General features: G+C 40.2%; 2 protein-coding genes across 12 annotated transcripts in view; one reads left to right on the top strand and one right to left on the bottom strand.

Annotated features, from left to right (window-relative positions):
- The first annotated feature begins 438 nt into the window (after positions 1–438).
- Positions 439–20,712, top strand: part of uck1 (uridine-cytidine kinase 1) — a 29,683-nt gene continuing 9,409 nt past the window's right edge. Inside the window, exons 1-7 of one of the 2 annotated variants that reach the window (XM_062959051.1) lie at positions 445–626; positions 3,233–3,392; positions 4,265–4,361; positions 4,451–4,593; positions 7,878–7,972; positions 9,636–9,684; positions 10,580–11,803. In XM_062959051.1, coding sequence (XP_062815121.1) covers positions 519–626; positions 3,233–3,392; positions 4,265–4,361; positions 4,451–4,593; positions 7,878–7,972; positions 9,636–9,684; positions 10,580–10,764 — 837 coding nt within the window. In that variant the 5' untranslated portion in view covers positions 445–518 and the 3' untranslated portion in view covers positions 10,765–11,803. Of the gene's footprint in view, positions 627–3,232; positions 3,393–4,264; positions 4,362–4,450; positions 4,594–7,877; positions 7,973–9,635; positions 9,685–10,579; positions 11,804–20,712 lie in introns of those variants that run through there. The other variant, XM_062959052.1, reaches the window with a different exon arrangement.
- pomt1 (protein O-mannosyltransferase 1) overlaps positions 12,353–20,712 on the bottom strand; it is a 39,205-nt gene continuing 30,845 nt past the window's right edge. For 7 of the 10 annotated variants that reach the window (XM_062959038.1, XM_062959036.1, XM_062959039.1 and 4 more), the window contains 5 exons: positions 19,218–19,315; positions 17,635–17,748; positions 16,264–16,390; positions 14,459–14,636; positions 12,353–13,382 (listed from right to left, as the gene is read on the bottom strand). In XM_062959038.1, the coding sequence (XP_062815108.1) occupies positions 13,199–13,382; positions 14,459–14,636; positions 16,264–16,390; positions 17,635–17,748; positions 19,218–19,315 (701 nt within the window). In that variant the 3' untranslated portion in view covers positions 12,353–13,198. Of the gene's footprint in view, positions 13,383–14,458; positions 14,637–16,263; positions 16,391–16,608; positions 16,838–17,634; positions 17,749–19,217; positions 19,316–20,712 lie in introns of those variants that run through there. The other 3 variants (XM_062959034.1, XR_010000064.1, XM_062959040.1) reach the window with 3 other exon arrangements.

The raw sequence follows: 20,712 nt of genomic DNA, 5'->3' as shown, positions 1-20,712 counted from the left end.
ATATATAATAATTTACAATATATAAATAATATATATCCTTATATATATATACTGTATATAACAATTTACAATATATATATATATATATATAATACATATATAATTAGATCCTTATATATTTTATGTAAATATAATTTTATATATGTGTGTTTGTGTACATAGATATAGCTGTTATGGGTGTATTTATTATTCTGGTAGTATTGCACCAGCATCATTAAGCCCCGCCTCCTTCCTTGCGCAGGCGCGGCGTTCCCTACTTCAAGGACTGCATTTCCCGCGAGGCCGCTCCGCCCGCTTTGCCTTTCTAATCAGCTGCTTTCCCCGCGCGGGGGCTGCCGGGAGAGGTAGTTTCTCCCCCTCTAAGGGCCGGCCATTTTGTCCAAACGCGGAGGGACTCGGTGTCCCGTCGTGCCTCGCGGCTGGCATTGTATTGCGGGCGGCGGCTTGGCCCGCGCGAGGCGTGCTGGGAGCGGTAGTTCCTCTGCGATGAGGCGAGTAGGCGATGTCTAGGCCGGGCCATGGCGGCGGTAACGGGGCCTTCGGGGCTGGCGGGCGCCTCGGAAGCGGAGAGGCCGCGGCCCAGGCCCTTCCTGATCGGCGTCAGCGGAGGAACCGCCAGCGGGAAGGTAAGCGCAGAGGCCCAAGACATGCCCGGGCCCCGCCGCTGCCGTTCTGAGGGGAAAATGGCTCCCTCAGGACCTGTGGGCCTCGAAGCCCAGCTAGGCCGCAAAAGCCTTGTGTCCTTGGATAGGAATACATAGAAGGATAGGTCTGTCTATAATGTACCATAGAATGTACAATATTCAATGTTTTCAATATATCATGATATTTTGGTGCTAAATTCGTAAATACAGTAATTACTACGTAGCATTACTGCATATTGAACTACTTTTTCTGTCAAATTTGTTGTATAACATGATGTTTTGGTGCTTAATTTATAAAATCATATCCTATTTGGATGTTTAATAGGCTTTTCCTTAATGCCTCCTTATTATCCAACATATTCGCTTATCCAACATTCTGCCGGCCTGTTTATATTGGATAAGTGAGACTCTACTGTTTTGAAAACATTGACTACAAAAATGTGTTGGATAATCCAGAACGTTGGATAAGCGAATGTTGGATAAGTGAGACTCTACTGTATCTACAAACACAATATTATTATTATTATTATTATTATTATTATTATTATTATTATTATCTGCATTTCTATACCGCTTTTCTCACCCCTGGAGTCAAAGCGGTTTACATATAATAATAATAATAATAATAATAATAATAATAATAATAATAATAATTTTATTCTTGTACCCCGCCCCATCTCCCCGAAGGGACTCGGGGCGGCTCACATGGGGCCTTGCCCAACATCAAAATCAAAACAAAAACACAAATTTACAACAATAAATCAACAATATCAGTAAAACAATCATAAAAGACAATCTTACAAGATAAAATGTTAAAAACAGGAATATCAAACACAAATCTGGGCCAAAGTGCGAATGTGTCATCATCATAAATGACAAAATTCGATGCCTTACATATATAAAAATATACCACATATTTAAATCAAAACATACAATGGTAGATTAAAATTTATTTATTATTTATTTATTTAATACATTTATATCATCCCGAAGGGGACTCAGAGCGGCTTACAAATTAAATTTACATACAATATTATATTATTAGCATAGTACAACTGGCAATAAATTACCATATTGTACTATATCTATATATATAATTATAAATTATATAATTTATAATTAATATTATTATATTGTATTATTCGTATTATATTATAATATTATATATTATTGTAATTATATTATATATGTATATATGCATGTGTATTGTATTATATTGTATTACAAAATAATATTATTAATATTATGTGCATATACATTATATTATATATTATTGTAAATTATATTATATATGTATATATACATGTGTATTGTATTATATTGTATTACAAAATACAGTAGAGTCTCACTTATCCAACATAAACGGGCTGGCAGAATGTTGGATAAACAAATATGTTGGATAATAAGGAGGCATTAAGGAAAAGCCTATTAAACATCAAATTAGGTTATGATTTTACAAATTAGGCACCAAAACATCATGTTATACAACACATTTGACAGAAAAAGTAGTTCAATATGAAATTATGCTATGTAGTAATTACTGTATTTACGAATTTAGCACCAAAATATCACGATTTATTGAAAACATTGACTACAAAAATGTGTTGGATAATCCAGAACGTTGGATAAACGAGACTCTACTGTATTTTTATATATGTAAGGCATTGAATTTTGCCATTTATGATGATGTAAACCGCTTTGAGTCCCCCCAGGGGTGAGAAAAGTGGTATAGAAATGCAGTTAATAATAATAATAATAATAATAATATATTGTGTTTGTAGATATAAAGATACATAGGAAAGGGGGAAACGAAAAGAGGATTGGGTTGCTGTGAGTTTTCTGGGCTGTATGTTCCAGAATCATTCTCTCCTGACCTTTCGCCCACATCTATGGCAGGCATCCTCAGAGGTTGGGAGGTCTGTTAGAAACTAGGGTTTAGATATATATATATCTGTGGAATGAGATCCAATGTGAGAGAAAGAACTCCTGTCTGTTGGAGGTTGGAGGCAAGTGTTGCCATTGGCCACTTGATTAGCATTGAATGGCCTTTCAGCTTCAAAGCTTGGCTGATTCCTGCCTGGGGGAATCATTTGTTGGGAGGTGTTAGCTGGCCCTGACTTTTCCTGTCTAGATTTCCCCTGTTTTCAGAGTGTTGTTCTTTATTTACTGCCCTGATTTTAAGAGTTTTTTAAATCCTAGTCGCCAGATTTTGTTCATTTTCATGGTTTCCTTTCTCTTGAAATTGCCCACATGCTTGTGAATTTCATTGGCTTCTCTGTGTCATCTGACATTGTGGTTGTGAGGTTGGTCCAACCTTTCAATGTTCTCAAATAATATGCTGTGTCCAAGTTGGGTCATCAAGTGCTCTGCTATGGCTTTTTTTTTTCTGTGTCAGGAGCGACTTGAGTGTCAAGTCGCTTCTGGTGTGAGAGAATTGACCGTCTGCAAGGACGTTGCCCAGGAGACATTGCCCGGATGTTTTGGTGTTTGAAAATGGGGGTGTGCACTACATCTGATGGCTCATTAGATTTGAGTCAGTACGGGTAATATTCCTGCCATATAATCCTGTCTGTTGTTGTCTTTTGCAGTCAACGGTGTGCGAGAAGATCATGGAGCTGCTGGGCCAGAATGAGGTGGACCACCGGCAGCGGAAGGTGGTCATCCTCAGCCAGGACCGCTTCTATAAGGCCCTCTCTGCCGAGCAGAAGGCCAAGGCCCTCAAGGGACAGTACAACTTTGACCACCCAGGTATCTATCTACCTACCTACCGTATACTCGAAGATAAGCCGAGTTTTTCTGCCCTTTTTATGAGCTGAAAAAGCTTCCCCCAGCTTAGAATCAGGTCAAGGCCAAGCAGGCAGCGGAGTCTGGAGGCCGTTGCTTGCAATATATGATATATTTATCTCTCATCTTACCCTCCCTTATCAGTGTTTACTTTTCCAAAGCCTTCCTCGGCTCTAAACCAAGGGAATGTTTTGAAAAGGGAAAGAAGCCCTTGCAAGTCAGGAAGAAGGATAAATATATATATATATACCCATTAATCTTATAAAAGCATTTTGTTAATCTCTGCTATAGATATATAGGCATTTCCCCCTGCATGCCTTTGAAATCCCTGTGTGCCTATCTATTTGTATCTCTCTATACATTAATGTTATATATGAATTTCCCCCTCATGTGTTTGCAGGTCTTTGCAAATCCTATATACATATAGATATCTAGAGATTTCCATCTACCTGCATATCTATCTATGTGTATAAATTATTTTATATATTTATTTTCCCCTCATATGTTTGCAAGTCTTTGCAAATCCTATACGGATATAATTTTCTATATATAGAGAGATGTCTAGATAGATAGATATGAACATAGACATATAGGGTTTGCTAATATTCTATCACAAAAACATGGTAGAAGTGTATTAAACTGCAAAAAAAAATGTTTCTGCAGGAGGGACATTCTGCGGCACACAATGCCGATCCCATTATAGAGTCTCAACCTATTCCGTTATATGGTAGAGGTGGGAAGAGGAATCCCATAGAGTTCTAGACATGGAAGAGAGCCCTGCTGCTTCAGCTGCTGTTTTCATGCTGCCCCGCCTTTTATTTCCCCGTTTTCTGCAGATGCGTTTGACAACGAGTTGATGCAGACGACCCTGAAGAACATTGTGGATGGCCAGACAGTGGAGGTCCCGACCTATGACTTTGTGACCCATTCCAGGTTCGTGTTAATGTGGGTGGATGGAGTTGTAGTCCATCCATCGGTACCTGGGATGAAGGGCTTCTTCTGAGGTGCTTCCTTCCCCACAGGCTTCCGGAGACCACGGTGGTCTACCCTGCGGATGTGGTCCTCTTTGAGGGCATCTTGGTCTTCTACAACCAGGAGATCCGGGACATGTTCCACCTGCGCCTCTTCGTCGACACGGATTCGGACGTCCGGCTCTCCCGCAGAGGTAAGGCCCGGCCCTTGGCCTGCATTTGGCTACACCAGGGGTCCTCAAACTTTTTAAGCCGAGGGCCGGTCCACAATCCTTCAGACTGTTGAGGGGCCGGATTATCATTTGAAAAAGAAATAAAAACAAATTCCGATGCACACTGCACATGTCTTATTTGTAGTGCAAAAACAACAACAAGAACAATGAAAGAACAATACAATATTTAAAAATAAAAACAATTTTAACCACATACATTGATCAGGATTTCAATGGGAAGTGTGCTCCTGCTTCTGGCCAATGAGATAGTCAAGTTAATTAGGGTTGTGGTTGTTGTTGTGTGCCTTCAAGTCATTTCAGAATTTGGGCGAGCCTAAGTCTAAAATGTATTTATTTATTATTTATTTGCTGCATTTATTTACTACATTTGTATCACACTCTTCTCACCCCAAAGGGGACTCAGAGTGGCTTACAAATTATATGTACATACAATATATTATATTATTAGCATAGCACAATATTAGCATTATATATTACTTTATTGAACTATACCACTATACTGTAATATTATTAGTAATATTATATGTAATATAGAGTATGTAATTAATATTATTTTATGGTATTATTATTAGTGTTGTATTACATTATAATATTATTATCAATATTATATGTACATACAATATATTATATTATTAGCATAGCACACTATTAGCATGATATATTACTATATTGAACTATACCACAATACTGTAATATTATTAGTAATATTATATGTAATATAGAATATATAATTAATATTATTATATGGTATTATTATTAGTGTTGTATTACATTATAATATTATTATCAATATTATATGTACATACAATATATTATATTATTAGCATAGCACACTATTAGCATTATATATTACTATATTGAACTATACCACAATACTGTAATATTATTAGTAATATTATATGTAATATAGAATATATAATTAATATTATTATATGGTATTATTATTAGTGCTATATTGTATTACATTATAATATTATTATCAATATTATATGTATATACAATATATTATATTATAAAACTGAGGGCGGGGGCCAGGTAAATGACCTCGGAGGGCCGCATCCGGCCCCCGGGCCTTAGTTTGGGGACCCTGGGCTACACTGTTCTCAGAAATGGGGGCATCTTCTTGGCCACTTCATTGCAGGAGCTCTGAACACACCCTTTTCTGGGCCGCCAGGAAACATTATTGTGTTTGTTATATTGTTGTTATATATGTTGTTGTTTCCCCACCTCTGGAGTAGAACAACTACTTTCCAAGTAAGGACCGCACCATTAAATGAGAAATGACACTTTCCAAACAGGAAATTCATCCAATTTTCTTACATATTATTATTATTATTATTAAACTTTATTTGTACCCCGCTAGCATCTCCCGAAGGACTCGATGCGGCTTACAAAGGCCAAGGCCTCAACGCACAATATAACAATACAAAACAAAAGGCAAATTAAAAACAATTAAAACAGTATAAGTAACAAGCAATAAATACGCTAAAACACAATAAAACTGGGCCGGGCCAGAGTAAGGGGTACAAGATTAAAAGTGCTGATGTGACAGGTGATATATAAGGCTTATAGTGTTATTGTTATTATTTTTATTATTAGCTAACTGTGCCCAGCCATGTGTTCCTGTGGCGAAGTGTGGTGGTATGGGAAATAAGGTATTGAGGAATTGTTGATAGTACAGTAGAGTCTCACTTATCCAACACTCGCTTATCCAACGTTCTGGATTATCCAACGCATTTTTGTAGTCAATGTTTTCAATATATCGTGATATTTTGGTGCTAAATTCGTGAATACAGTAATTACTACATAGCATTACTGTGTATTGAACTACTTTTTCTGTCAAATGTGTTGTAACATGATGTTTTGGTGCTTAATTTGTAAAATCATAACCTAATTTGATGTTTAATAGGCTTTTCCTTAATCCTTATTATCCAATATATTTGCTTATCCAACGTTCTGCCGGCCTGTTTATGTTGGATAAGTGAGACTCTACCGTAGTTAGTAAATGTTATTTCCTAAACCTTGTGAATATACAATATTCACAATTTTTTATTGAAAGACATAGATTGGATGACTGTGTCTTTTGTGGCCAAATTTGGTGTGATTTGGTTCAGTGGTTTTGTTGTTTACTCCATGGGGAAAACGCACATTACATTTATATCTATATATATAAATGAGTGATGGCATCACGGCAACCCACAAAACAACAAAACTACAGGCCCCCCAACCTCGAAATTTGACAACACAGCCCATCATCCATGCCTCTAAGTTGATACAACAAAAAGAAAAGAAAAACAAAGTCCTAATTAGAGAGAGAGAGAGGAATAATTGCTTTTATCCAATTGCTGCCAATTAGAAGGCTAAGCTCCTCCAACTTGGTCTCCTAGCAACCCAATTTTTTAAAATAAAAAACACTAAAAAATTAATACAATAAAATACTATAATAACAGAAAATAACTAAAAATAATACAAGAAAATAATAAAATATAATAAATAAAAATATAACTTACAATAAAATTAATTAAAAAATGCAAATAACGTCAAATAAAAATTACACAACAATTTTTAACCAATACCACCACCACTTTGCCACAGCAACGCGTGGCCGGGCACAGCTAGTATATATATAAATGAGTGGTGGCATCACGGCGACCCACAAAACAACAAAACTACAGGCACCCCAACCTCGAAATTTGACAACACAACCCATCATCCATGCCTCTAGGTTGATACAACAAAAAGAAAAGAAAAATAAAGTCCTACTTAGAGGGAGAGCAATAATTGTTTTTATCCAATTGCTGCCACTTAGAAGGCTAAGCTCCGCCCACTTGGTCTCCTAGCAACCCACTCAGCCCAGTGTTAATAAAAGAATAAAAAAATAAAATAAATACAAATAATACAATAAAAATAATTAAAAACACTAAAAAATTAATACAATAAAATACTATAACAAAATAACTAAAAATAATACAAAAAAATAATAAAATATAATAAATAAAAAGATAAGTTACAATAAAATTAATTTTAAAAAATACAAATAACGTCAAATAAAAATTCCACAACAACTTTTAACCAATACCACCACCACTTTGCCACCGCAACGCGTGGCTGGGCACAGCTAGTATATATATATAATAATAATAAATAAGATGAGCTTATTTGGATTCGACCCTCCCTTTGGCTCCTCCTTGCTTCTTCTGCTCTTGCCATAAGACCAACCGGGCCCTTTTCCTTCCTCTTTGCAGTTCTGCGGGACATGAAGCGGGGACGGGACCTGGAGCAGATCCTGACGCAGTACACCACCTTCGTCAAGCCGGCCTTCGAGGAGTTCTGCCTGCCGGTAATGGGAGCCTCGCCTTCTTTTCCGATTAAAAGAGGAGCCCCTACTTGTCTATATGAGGCTTCGTATCAGGACATTTCCAAACCCAGGGACTTTATGGCCATGATCACAACCCAGATATTCTGACTGGATGTCATACACAACACTGGTGTTGCGGCCGGATAAGATACCATATTAGCTCGAGTCTGATGCACCATCGAATCTGACACAAACCTCCATTTTCAAAACCCCCAAAAAGTATTTGCTGCTGAATGTGATGCGCAAAAACTGCCCTCTTTGTCATTCAGCCATTAGAGTTGCTGCCTGCTTAGAATTCTTTATTTATTATTTATTTATTGACAGCATTTATATCCCGCCCTTCTTTCTCACCCCGAAGGGGGCTCAGGGCGGATCACATGACACATATAGGCAAACATTCAGTGCCTTTAACATAGAACAAAGACAAGGCCTCGAACTCATGACCTCCTGGTCAGAGTGATTCATTGCAGCTGGTTGCAGCTGGCTGCTCTCCAGCCTGCGCCACAGCCCGGGCCATCAAAGACAAAAGTGTTTCATCGATGGAAAAGGAAACAAACCTTGGGTGCATCTGTGCTGTAGAATGAAACTACTTTAATTGCCTTGGTTTAATGCTTTTGTACAGTAGAGTCTCGCTTATCCAACACTCGCTTATCCAACGTTCTGGATTATCCAACGCATTTTTGTAGTCAATGTTTTCAATACATCGTGATAAGGTGCTAAATTCGTAAATACAGTAATTACTGTAGTATTGAACTACTTTTTCTGTCAAATTTGTTGTATAACATGATGTTTTGGTGCTTAATTTGTAAAATCATAACCTAATTTGATGTTTAATAGGCTTTTCCTTAATCTTTCCTTATTATCCAACATATTTGCTTATCCAACGTTCTGCTGGCCCGTTTACGTTGGATAAGCAAGACTCTACTGTATATGTAATAATTTTTATTAGGGAGCCCCCAGTGGCACAGCGTGTTAAAGCATTGAGCTGCTGAACTTGCTGACCAAAAGGTTGGTGGTTCAAGTTCGGGGAGCTCCCGCTGTTAGCCCCAGCTTCTACCAACCTAGCAGTTCGAAAACATGCAAATGGGAGTAGATCGATAGGTACTGCTTTGGTGGGAAGATAACATAGCTCCATACAGTCCTGCCAGTGGTCACATGACCTGGGAGATATCTATGGACATGCAAATGTGAGTAGATCAATAGGTACCGCTCCGGCGGGAAGTTAACGGCGCTCCATGCAGTCATGCCAGTGGCCACATGACCTTGGAGGTGTCTACGGACAACGCCGGCTCTTGGGCTTAGAAATGGAGATGAGCACCAACTCCCAGAGTGTGAGTAGATCAATAGGTACTGCTCTGGCGGGAAGGTAACGGCGCTCCATGCAGTCCTGCCAGTGGCCACATGATCTTGGACGTGCTTGCGGACAACCCACAGAGTCGGGCACGACTGGACTTAACGCCAGGGGAAAACCTTTACCTAGTAAACCAAAAAAGGTGGGCGTTGGGTTCAAATAAATAGGGTATATAATAATACTGGTGCAAGTTGGTCCGTATTCCTAGGACATTTACTTGATGGTTCCCACTCCTGCTCTTAAGAGATGGTGGTGGCTTCTCGTGAGACTCCTCCTTGTGTTTCTTACCTACAGACCAAGAAGTATGCGGACGTGATTATCCCCCGGGGAGTGGACAACATGGGTAAGAAAGAGGCCCAATGCAGTTCAGGCAATGTTTATATTATTATTATTATTATTATTATTATTGTATGACACAGCAAACAAGATAGACATGCTGGATTTCGTTTCACAAAACCACAAGTCAAACACTTCCCAAGTGTCTAGGACTGTGTGATGTATTATTATTATTATTATTATTATTATTATTATGACACAGCAAACAAGATAGACGTGCTGGATTTTGTATCACAAAATCACAAGTTGAATACTTCCCAAGTGTCTAGGACTCTGTGATTTATATTATTATTATTATTTATTATTATTATGCTTTTGTCTCTTGATTGAGACCCAAAGTGGCTTAGGCTATGTGTATATTACTATTACTATTATTGTATTTTAAGAGAGCCAAGTGGCTTAGGCTATGTGTATATTACTATTATTGTATTTTAAGAGAGCCAAGTGGCTTAGGCTATGTGTATATTACTATTACTATTATTGTATTTTAAGAGAGCCAAGTGGCTTAGGCTATGTGTATATTACTCTTATTGTATTTTAAGAGAGCCAAGTGGCTTAGGCTATGTGTATATTACTATTATTGTATTTTAAGAGAGCCAAGTGGCTTAGGCTATGTGTATATTACTATTACTCTTATTGTATTTTAAGAGAGCCAAGTGGCTTAGGCTATGTGTATATTACTCTTATTGTATTTTAAGAGAGCCAAGTGGCTTAGGCTATGTGTATATTACTACTACTCTTCTTGTAGGTGGCATATAAATGACTTGCCCCATGCCTGGCCTAGCCAGTGGGGCCTATGTTCTAATGCGCATCTAATGCGTCTGTGCAGTGCATCTGTGCATGAGTGTTTCTTTCTGGTGCGAAGGCAGCTCCCGACTGCTCTCTGTCCCGTCCCCTCGCAGTGGCCATCAACCTGATTGTGCAGCACATCCAGGACATCCTGAGCGGGGAGCTCTGCAAGTGGCAGCGGGGGGCCCTCAACGGCAGCCGCTCCTCCAAGCGGCCCTTTCCGGAACAGTCCGAGAACGGGGCCCTCCTGGCGCCGGGGAAGCGCTCCCACCTGGAGTCCAGCAGCCGGCCCCACTGACCCCGGGGGCCCCCCCTCGGGGTCAGGACTCTGGACCGAGCCCTTTGGGACTGGGCCAAGGCTTCACGGACCACCGCAGCCAGGCTCTCGGGAAGGTAAGGGAAGGCCTCTCAACAAGGGAGCTCAAGGGCTTTGCGTTTACATTCTCCTCCTGACCTTTTCTGACTGATTCAGGGGATGATGGGCTTCGAAGTATATATTGGCCATAGCCAGAAGCGTTGAGTCTTTGTCCCGGAGTCTTTCTTACAATAGGAAGGATCTCCCTTTCGATTAAACTGCCCAAATCCCATGCCAATTGGTTGGAGCGGTCAGCCTTTCCTATACATCGGAAGGGGCTTTGTGTTTGCCTTGTACTCCAGTCAGGTGTGAGCACAGGGGACGATGGGTTTAAAGAAAGTTGGAGGGGTCCTTTCTTAAAAGGGGCTAGATGATTTTGCAAGAACCTGGGGAATTTGTTTGTAACTGTTGCTATCCTGCTGCCGGAGAACCTGTCTGAATGCCTTTGTTAACCTGCCAATTGGTTGGAGCAGTCAGCCTTTCCTGTGCATCAGGAGCGAAGGGACTTTGTGTTTGCATCGTTCTCCTGTCTGCTTCAGGGGATGATGGGATTGGAAGACGCCCCATTCATCTTGGCTATAGCAAGAAGTATTGAGGCTTTGTCCCAGAGTCCTTGTTAAAGACTTTGGCCAGTTTGTTGGGAGAGTCGGCACAGAGGAAGTGTGTTGTGTCTCTTGTCCCAAGTGGCCAATGTTTGGGAGGAACCAAAAAACAAGACGCGTACTATTGTAGGTCTGTCTGCGCAAGGACGCATTTGCTTTTGCACAAGGTTTGCAAACGGTAATCATTGGGACCGTGGAGTCGAAATCGAACTGGTATCGCATTGCTGTGAAGGACCCGGAAACGGCAACGAGGCCTCTTGTTTTTGTGTGGGTTTGGGCTTTGGAGGTGTCCGTTGTCGCCCTCGCACCCAGGCCGGGTCTAATTACGCTTGGCTTTGTTTACAAATGAAACAAATAAATGGTATATGAAATCTCGACAAGGTTGGGATTATTTTTATGCTTTGTTGATTATATGTATATATGTGTATGTATATATATGTGTGTATGTATACATGCATATATACATATACACAATATAACTTACAATAATATATATTGTAATATATTGTATATGCATATAATGTTAATATTATTTTGTAATACAATATAATAATATTATATGTTATATATTACATGTAATATTAATATTACAATAGATATAGTACAATATGGTAATTTATTGCCAGTATTGTGCTATATAAATGTATTAAATAAATAAATATTGTTGGCATTAAAAAAACGATAATTTACACAACATGGTGACGTATTATCCAGGCTTCATCAATGCCAACCAGAGACGTAAATCACTCAAGAAATGCCCGTACTGTTTATATTGTCTTCTTCCCCAAACTCTTGTTTTTTCAGGTGATTTCATCTCCCAGAATCCCTGAGGCTTCTGGGAGTTGCGAGTCCAAAGTATTTGGAAGGGAAGAGTTGGAGAATTGCCGTGTTGAGGACTATACACACATAAACACACAAAGATACATGGGCACATTTCACATGGTTTTAAAGTAATATATACAGGTCCATTGGACATTTTATATTATACTAGCTGTACCCGGCCACGCGTTGCTGTGGCGTAGTCCTTAGTGGGGTTTTCTTCGTGGCATGGAAGGTGGCATAAAGAGGATTCCCTGTAGGTATGAAGCAGCCAGGCTTTGATGCTGCAAGGCTATTCAATGGGATTCAAGTTGGCCGACAATGGAGTCCCCTAGGTATGAAGCAGCCAGGCTTTGATGCTGCAAGGCTATCCAATGGGATTCAAGTTGGCCGACAATGGAGTCCCCTAGGTATGAAGCAGCCAGGCTTTGATGCTGCAAGGCTATTCAATGGGATTCAAGCTGGCCAACAATGGAGTCCCCTAGGTATGAAGCAGCCAGGCTTTGATGCTTACGGAGTATCATGTGCCCCTTATGGAGTATCGGGTGCCCCTAACAACAATCCTAATTAACCTATCTCATTGGCCAGAAGCAGGCCCACACTTCCTATTGAAATCCTGATAGGTTTATGTTGGTTAAAATTATTTTCATTTTTAAATATTGTATTGTTCTTTTATTGTTATTGTTGTTGTTTTGCACTACATATAAGATATGTGCAGTGTGCATAGGGATTTGTTTGGTTTTTTTCCCCAAATGATAATTCGGCCCCTCCACAGTCTGAAGGATTGTGAACCGGCCTCTGCTTTAAAAGTTGGAGGCCCCCTGATCTAGACACATAGATCCAGGCCTATGGATCTGAGGTATGAGGTGACGTAAGGCCAAGCTGGCTGCTTTCTGCGAGGAGCGCTTGGGCCGCGTGTCCCAGCCGTCCCAGGCCGGTTGTCCTGCTGCGCTTCGTCAGGGCTGGCGCTGCCTCCGGATGAGCAGGTCCCAGCTGTCCTTCCAGCGCAGGCTCCGGAGCCCGGCGGGCGAGAGCGGGGGCTCCCCGTAGGTCAGCGGCCAGAAGGAGTGGTGGGTCAGGCAGACCGAAGACAGCCAGGCCGCCCCCAGGGCACGCAGCATGCTCTGCGAGAGGCCGGACCTGCCGGGGGGGCAGAAACAACAGGAGACAGACCGTCAAGAAAAACGTCAACCATTACGGCTGCTTTCCCCACTCCCCATTGTAAGGGGCCCGACCCCCTCGGAACTGTTCCTTTCAGGGAACTCATAAACTCCCAAGGCTCTCATATTGGACATTTTATGTATCAGTAATAATAATAATAATATTTACTACTACTACATTATTACTATTTGCATTTACTATTATTATTAGTATTATTATCTTTATTTATACCCCACCTTTCTCCTCTTAGGGACTCAATAGTAATGATAGATTGTTAGCTGCCCTGAATCGCTACGAGGAGAAAGGCGGGGTAGAGATAAAGATAATAATACTAATAACAGTAATAGTAATTATGTATTGTTAGGTGCCTTATTATTATAGGACTCAAGGCAACTAACTGTATTATTATTATTATTAATATTAATACCCCGCCTTTCTCCCCGTAAGGACTCAAGACAACTAACACTGTATTATTATTAATAATAATAATACCCCGCCTTTCTCCCCATAAGGACTCAAGGCAACTAACTGTATTATTATTATTATTAATAATACCCCGCCTTTCTCCCCGTAAGGACTCAAGACAACTAACACTGTATTATTATTATTATTAATAATAATAATAATAATATTTCTCCCCATAAGCACTCAAGGCAACTAACAATTTATCATCATCATCTTTAATTATACCCTGCTTTTCTCCTTGTAGGGACTCAAGGCGGCTAACGGTATCATTATTGCTATCAATATCATGAACAACAATATAATTATCCTCAGCTAGTCCAAAGACCTTCTGCAAAATTGCCTGGATTTTGCGGGAGGTCTCTTACGGGAGGTGCCTTCACAAGAAAACATGGCAACAAACAACAAGGTGAAAGTGTTGCGGAGTCAGCTGCATCTCGCAATGTTCCTAACAGAGCGACACTTGCATGTTGTTGTTTGCTGCCTGACCAGGGTTTGGAGGGAAATCACAACCAAAACCTTCCCGACAGAAGGCCATCCAGCCTGACAGGTCTGAATCCAGACGATAAAATCCGCAAATGCGGGCGTCCTACCTGCAGAGGTGGTCGCTGAGGTGTTGGAGGATGACGGGGACCAGGAGGATCTGGAAGGTGAGGGCCGGCAGGTAGTGGTAGAGGAAGAGGGTCTTCTCCATCAGGAAGAAGGGCAGGTAGTTGAGGGCCCAGCCGCCCAGGAAGAGCCCCCCCGACAAGACCCACTGCCCCCAGGCCTCTGTGGGGAGGGGGGGGGGAAGAGCCTCCGTCAGACCCACCAGTTGCGGGATACACTCTTGGCGCCCAAACTGGGGCCTCACAAAAGGAGTCACCGCCGCAGAGGACAACTCTTGGAGCACCTCTGAATTGATTGAGCCTAAGAAATTCTACGGTCCTTTTTCTGCATCAACTATGTTGCTATAGAGCAGGGGTCCCCAAACTAAGGCTCATGAGCCGGATGTGGCTCTCCACAACCCCTGTCCTAAATTTAGGGTTGACCTCAGTCTACCTGGTCTTTGGAGGTCTCTTTGCTTACCTATGGTCTTATGAAGTCGTCTAGATGGTCTTTGAAGGTCTCTTTGCTTAGCTACGGCCTTATGAGACCATCTAAATGGCTTTTGGAGGTCACTTTCCTTACCGATGGTCTTATGAAACCATCTAGATGGTCTTTGAGGGTCCCTTTCCTTATCTATAGTCTTCTGATGGCCTGATGGGATCATCTAGATGGCTTTTGAGGGTCCCTTTCCTTACCGATGGTCTTATGAGATCGTCTAGATCAGTGATGGCGAACCTATGACACGCGTGTCAGCACAGCATTTTTGCTGACACGCGGTGGTCACCTCTTGGGTTGTTGTGTTTTCTGGCCAAATTTGGTGTCATTTCATCCAGTTGTTTTTTTGTTTACTCCGTCCTACAAATGAACAGTGTGTGTGTGTGTGTGTGTGTGTATATATATCCTATTATATTATCTTATTAATATATTTTACATCATTATATTATCTTATTATTATATCATTCTATTATATTATTGTTATTATTATTATTATTATTATTAGTATATTCATTATTCATGACTATATTGAAACTACATTAGAGAGAAAGTGTGGAAACTTTGTGAAGTTTAAAATGCAAGAAGTACCATAGATGGTTGTACATGGAAATAATGGTAGTAAATAGTTTTTGATTTCTTAAATACAGTTATATATTACAATTACACATTTTTGTTATTTAAACTATACATGTTGTGAAATTACGGGTTTTTTCCTCAAAGTGACACACCACCCAAGTCATGCTAGGTTTTTTGGCGAATTTTGACACACCAAGAGCAACAGCTTGCCCATCACTGGTCTAGATGCTCTTTGAAGGTCTCTGCTTAGCCACAGCCTTATGAGACCATCGATGGCTTTTGGAGGTCTCTTTCCTTACCTATGGTCTTATGAGATTGTCTAGATCAGGGCTCCCCAAACTAAGGTCATTGACCTGGCCTCTGTCCTAAACTTTAGACAGGGTTGACCTAAGTCTGAAATGACTTGAAGGCACACAACAACAACAACCCTAATTTTGGACTATTTCATCGTAGTCTGGCCCCCCAGGAGTTTGAAGGACCGTGAACCAGCCCTCCGCTTAAAAAGTTTGTAGAGATATGCCTTGGACCGTGAACCAGTTGGACCTCTGCTTAAAAAGTTTGAGGACCCCTGCTGTAGAGATATGCCTTGTGAGAGGATTCCCCAAGACACATAAATACACAAGGTCATAAAACATACACAATCCTCTCATCCCAAAGCAACTGACCTTTCTTACATGCTCGTAAATGTGTCAGCGAAGGACAACTTTGTCCTAACAAGATAACTTGTGATGGCGCTTACCGTCGGGTATGTCACGGATGCCCCGCCTCCGCCGGAGGAGGTACCACAGGAAGAGGGCCACGTAGGAGGCCGCGGCCACGTTGGCGGAGGTCCAGATGGCCACGTTGCCCAGGAGGTGGATCTGGGCCTGGGGGGGGAGGGGGGGGGAGGCAGCGTCACGGATGAGGACACCTGCCCTGACCGACCACTACGGCCGTTCACCCACGGCCGTTCTGAGGCCAGAGAACGAGAGATGGGGCACCATCTGGAGTCTTATATATTTTTGTTGGCGGAACTGAAATTAGGGTGCGACTGATCGGTGGCCTCTTACAATGGAGGAAATACAGAAGACAAGAGATACAGATATAGACAGGTAGTGCTTCTGCTTCTCCAATTCTATCATTGATCAATACATTGGTATAGATACAGACATACATGCATATCTAGAGGAGATTGGACTCCAACTCGGGGATTCTACGACAGATTGAGATATAGATCGTAAAGTTGTGCATTCGTGCGGAATTGCTGTTCGTCATTCACTTCATCTCATTTTCGTATTTCGTAGGCCGCCTATACGACACGAATTTTCGTCTGGCTAACAAAAAAGACGAAAATTTTCATGCCATTGGAGGCTCATCCTCTCCTTGGTTTTTGGGCTAAAATGGTGAAAATCGCCACACACGGAGGGCATTTTGGTCCCTTTTAGCCCTCCAACTATTAAAACGTTTGGATCTTCCCAGAGTACTATTGTTATTAATAATATTATTACATTAACCCCCATTTCCACAGATCAGATCTAATGTGGAGCCATTTCTCTCAGGCTCAGGTTAGATTCCCAGATCCTTCTTTTATATATATATATATAAAACGTAAACACCCATTGGTACACATCAGCTATAAGCCCTCTGTCAGTACCTGCTTATTGTTACGGGACAGAAACAAACGGAAAACGAAAGCAAGCACGATGACGGTGCGGCTTTCGTTTTCGTGTCGCCTCTCGTTTCCTACGAAAATGTCATCGTTCATTTTGTGTATTCGAACGGTCGAAACGAAACATACAACAAGCTAAAAATGGGGTGCATCTTTTTGTCGGTGGCACTGAAATTAGGGTGTATCATTATGGAGTAAACAACAAAACCTCTGGACCAGATCACACCAAATTTGGCCACAAAAGACATAGTCACCCTATAATTATCATTATCCAAACACCCCTGTGACTTTGGTCTGCTCTGCATAATCGATCTAATGGCCCCCATTGCAATATGCTGTGACGTGTTCCAATGCAGAACATGGCAGATATTGCGGAATATCCGGAGCACATTTCTCATTGAGCAGCATGTAAACAGACCGGGTTTTGCATTACTTGGCACGGCTGACCCCGTGGTGACTTACCCCGGAGGAGGCCTGGAACCAGTAGGCGATGTTGGTCTCCATGGTGACCCAGTCCAAAGGGGAGGAGCTGTACTTGTGCTCCGCCTCCTCGTTCTTCAGCGTCAGGATCTTCCACTGGGAAAGACAAAGAAAGCGGACAGAAGTTAAGACTGATCACATTGAGTCGAATCTAATGCTCACCTTTTGCGGATCTCGTCGATGGCGCATTAGACTTGAGCCACTACGGTATATCATTGCAAACAAGCGTTCATTCATGCAGGGGTCCCCAAACTAAGGCCCGGGGGCCGGATGCGGCCCTCCAAGGTCATTTACCTGGCCCCTGCCCTCAGTTTTATAATATAATATTTTTATATCCGTTTTAATAATATATTATATTGTATATACATATAATATTGATAATAATATTATAATGTTATACAATATAATATTAATAATAATACCATATAATAATATTAATTGTATGTGATATGGGGTTGTTGTATGTCTTTCGGGCTGTGTGGCCATGTTCCAGAAGCATTCTCTCCTGACGTTTCGCCCACATCTATGGCAGGCATCCTCTGAGGATGCCTGCCATAGATGTGGGCGAAACGTCAGGAGAGAATGCTTCTGGAACATGGCCACACAGCCCGAAAGACATACAACAACCCTGTGATCCCGGCCATGAAAGCCTTCGACAACACATTGTATGTGATATATTACATATAATATTACAGTATAGTGGTATAGTTCAATATAGTAATATATAATGCTAGTATTGTGCTATGCTAATACAGTAGAGTCTCACTTATCCAACATAAACGGGCCGGCAGAATGTTGGATAAGCAAATATGTTGGATAATAAGGAGGGATTAAGGAAAAGCCTATTAAACATTAAATTAGGTTATGATTTTACAAATTAAGCACCCAAACATCATGTTATACAATAAATTTGACAGAAAAAGTAGTTCAATACGCAGTAATGCTATGTAGTAATTACTGTCTTTACGAATTTAGCACCAAAATATCATGATGTAATGAAAACATTGACTACAAAAATGCGTTGGATAATCCAGAACGTTGGATAAGCGAATGTTGGATAAGTGAGACTCTACTGTAATATAATATATTGTATTATATTATACAGCTGCTATGAGTCCCCTTCAGGGTGAGAAGAGCGGTATATAAATGTAATAAATAAATGTAGTCAATGAATAATTAATTAATTTTAGACTTAGGCTCTCCCAAAGTCTGAAATGACTTGAAGGCACACAACAACAACAACAACAATCCTAACTAACCTGACTATCTAAATGGCCAGAAGCAGGCCCACACTTCCCATTGAAATCCTGATAGGTTTATGCTGGTTACAATTGTTTTCATTTTTAAATATTGTATTGTTCTTTCATTGATGTTGTTGTTTTGCACTACAAATTTTTCCTCCAAATGATAATCTGGCCCCTCCACAGTCTGAAGGATTGTGGACCGGCCCTCTGCTTTAAACGTTTGGGGACCCCTGCATTAATGTGTCATTCATGTCTTTGGGTTTATGTTAACAATGAAGCCGCTCTGCCCCAAAATGCACCCCAAAGGGACCGTTTATTTACCTGCAGCTCCATGAACTTGGCCAGGAAGGAGAGGTTCTGCCCGATGCTGGTCTGCGTCGGAGAATGCAGCTCCGCCTCACGCTCCTTCGGCTCTTGGCCTGGAAAAGAGGCCAACAAATATTATTATATTTATTATTATTACATTTATTATTATTATTACATTTATTATTATTATTATAATTATTATTATTATTATATTTCTTATATTTATTATTATTATATTTATTATATTTATTATTATATTTATAGCCTGCTTTCTCTCCTCAAAGGGGGTCTTCTAAACAACTTTGACGTAAAAGCATTAGCACAGAATTTGAAATATAAATGAATACATTTTATTGATTAGCCCTTAGGCCACCATCACCATACCGAACCAAACCACAAACCTTGATACTACATATGAGCTTTATTAGGCTGCAAGTTAAATAAGACACTTATAATAATTTAAACACAAACAGTAAAAAAAAGTCAGTTAAAATCCCCCAAAACATATTCAAAGTTAAAAGCCATTATATTATATTATATTACTAGCTGTGCCCAGCCACGCGTTGCTGTGGCATAGTGGTGGTGGTATTGGTTAAAAATTGTTGTGTAATTTTTATTTGATGTTATTTGCATTTTTTTATTTTATTGTAAGTTATATTTTATTTATTATATTTTATTTTCTTGTATTATTTTTAGTTATTTTCTGTTATTATAGTATTTTATTGTATTAATTTTTAGTGTTTTTTATTATTTTTTAATTGGGTTGCTAGGAGACCAAGTTGGAGGAGCTTAGCCTTCTAACTGGCAGCAATTGGATAAAAAGCAATTATTCCTCTCTCTCAAATTAGGACTTTATTTTTCTTTTCTTTTTGTTGTATCAACCTAGAGGCGTGGATGATGGGTTGTGTTGTCAAATTTCGAGGTTGGGGGGCCTGTAGTTTTGTTGTTTTGTGGGTCGTCGTGATGCCATCACTCTTTTATACATATAGATATTATATATATATAAGAGTAATGAAATTTCGGCCTAGGACAAAACAACAAAACTACACATCCCAGAAACACTAAACTTGGCAGCACAACCCCTCATCCATGTCTCTACGTTCATACAATAAACAGCTCCAGCTACTCCAGAAAGCGGCCAGGCTTTGAGACTGCAAGGCTATTCACTGCTATTCCACCTGGCCAACAAAGGATTCCCATAAGCCACAGCAACACGTGGCTGGGCAAAGCTAGTGTGTGTGTGTGTATATATATATATATATATATATAAGTGTGTGTGTGTGTGTGTGTGTGTATATATATATATATATACACACACACACTAGCTTTAACCAGCCACGCGTTGCTGAGGCTTATGGGAATCCTTTTACATATATATATAATATAATATAATATAATATTATATATATATTATATTATATTATATTATATTATATATATATTATATTATATATATATATAAAATAACACTATGTCACAAAAATTTGAAAAACGTTTCATTCCTGGTCTA

The sequence above is a fragment of the Anolis carolinensis genome, unplaced genomic scaffold, assembly GCF_035594765.1.
Source record: "Anolis carolinensis isolate JA03-04 unplaced genomic scaffold, rAnoCar3.1.pri scaffold_7, whole genome shotgun sequence".
Classification (NCBI taxonomy): Eukaryota; Metazoa; Chordata; class Lepidosauria; order Squamata; family Dactyloidae; genus Anolis; species Anolis carolinensis.
Note: the sequence above shows the minus strand (reverse complement) of the source record. Positions and strands in the feature narration are given on the sequence as shown.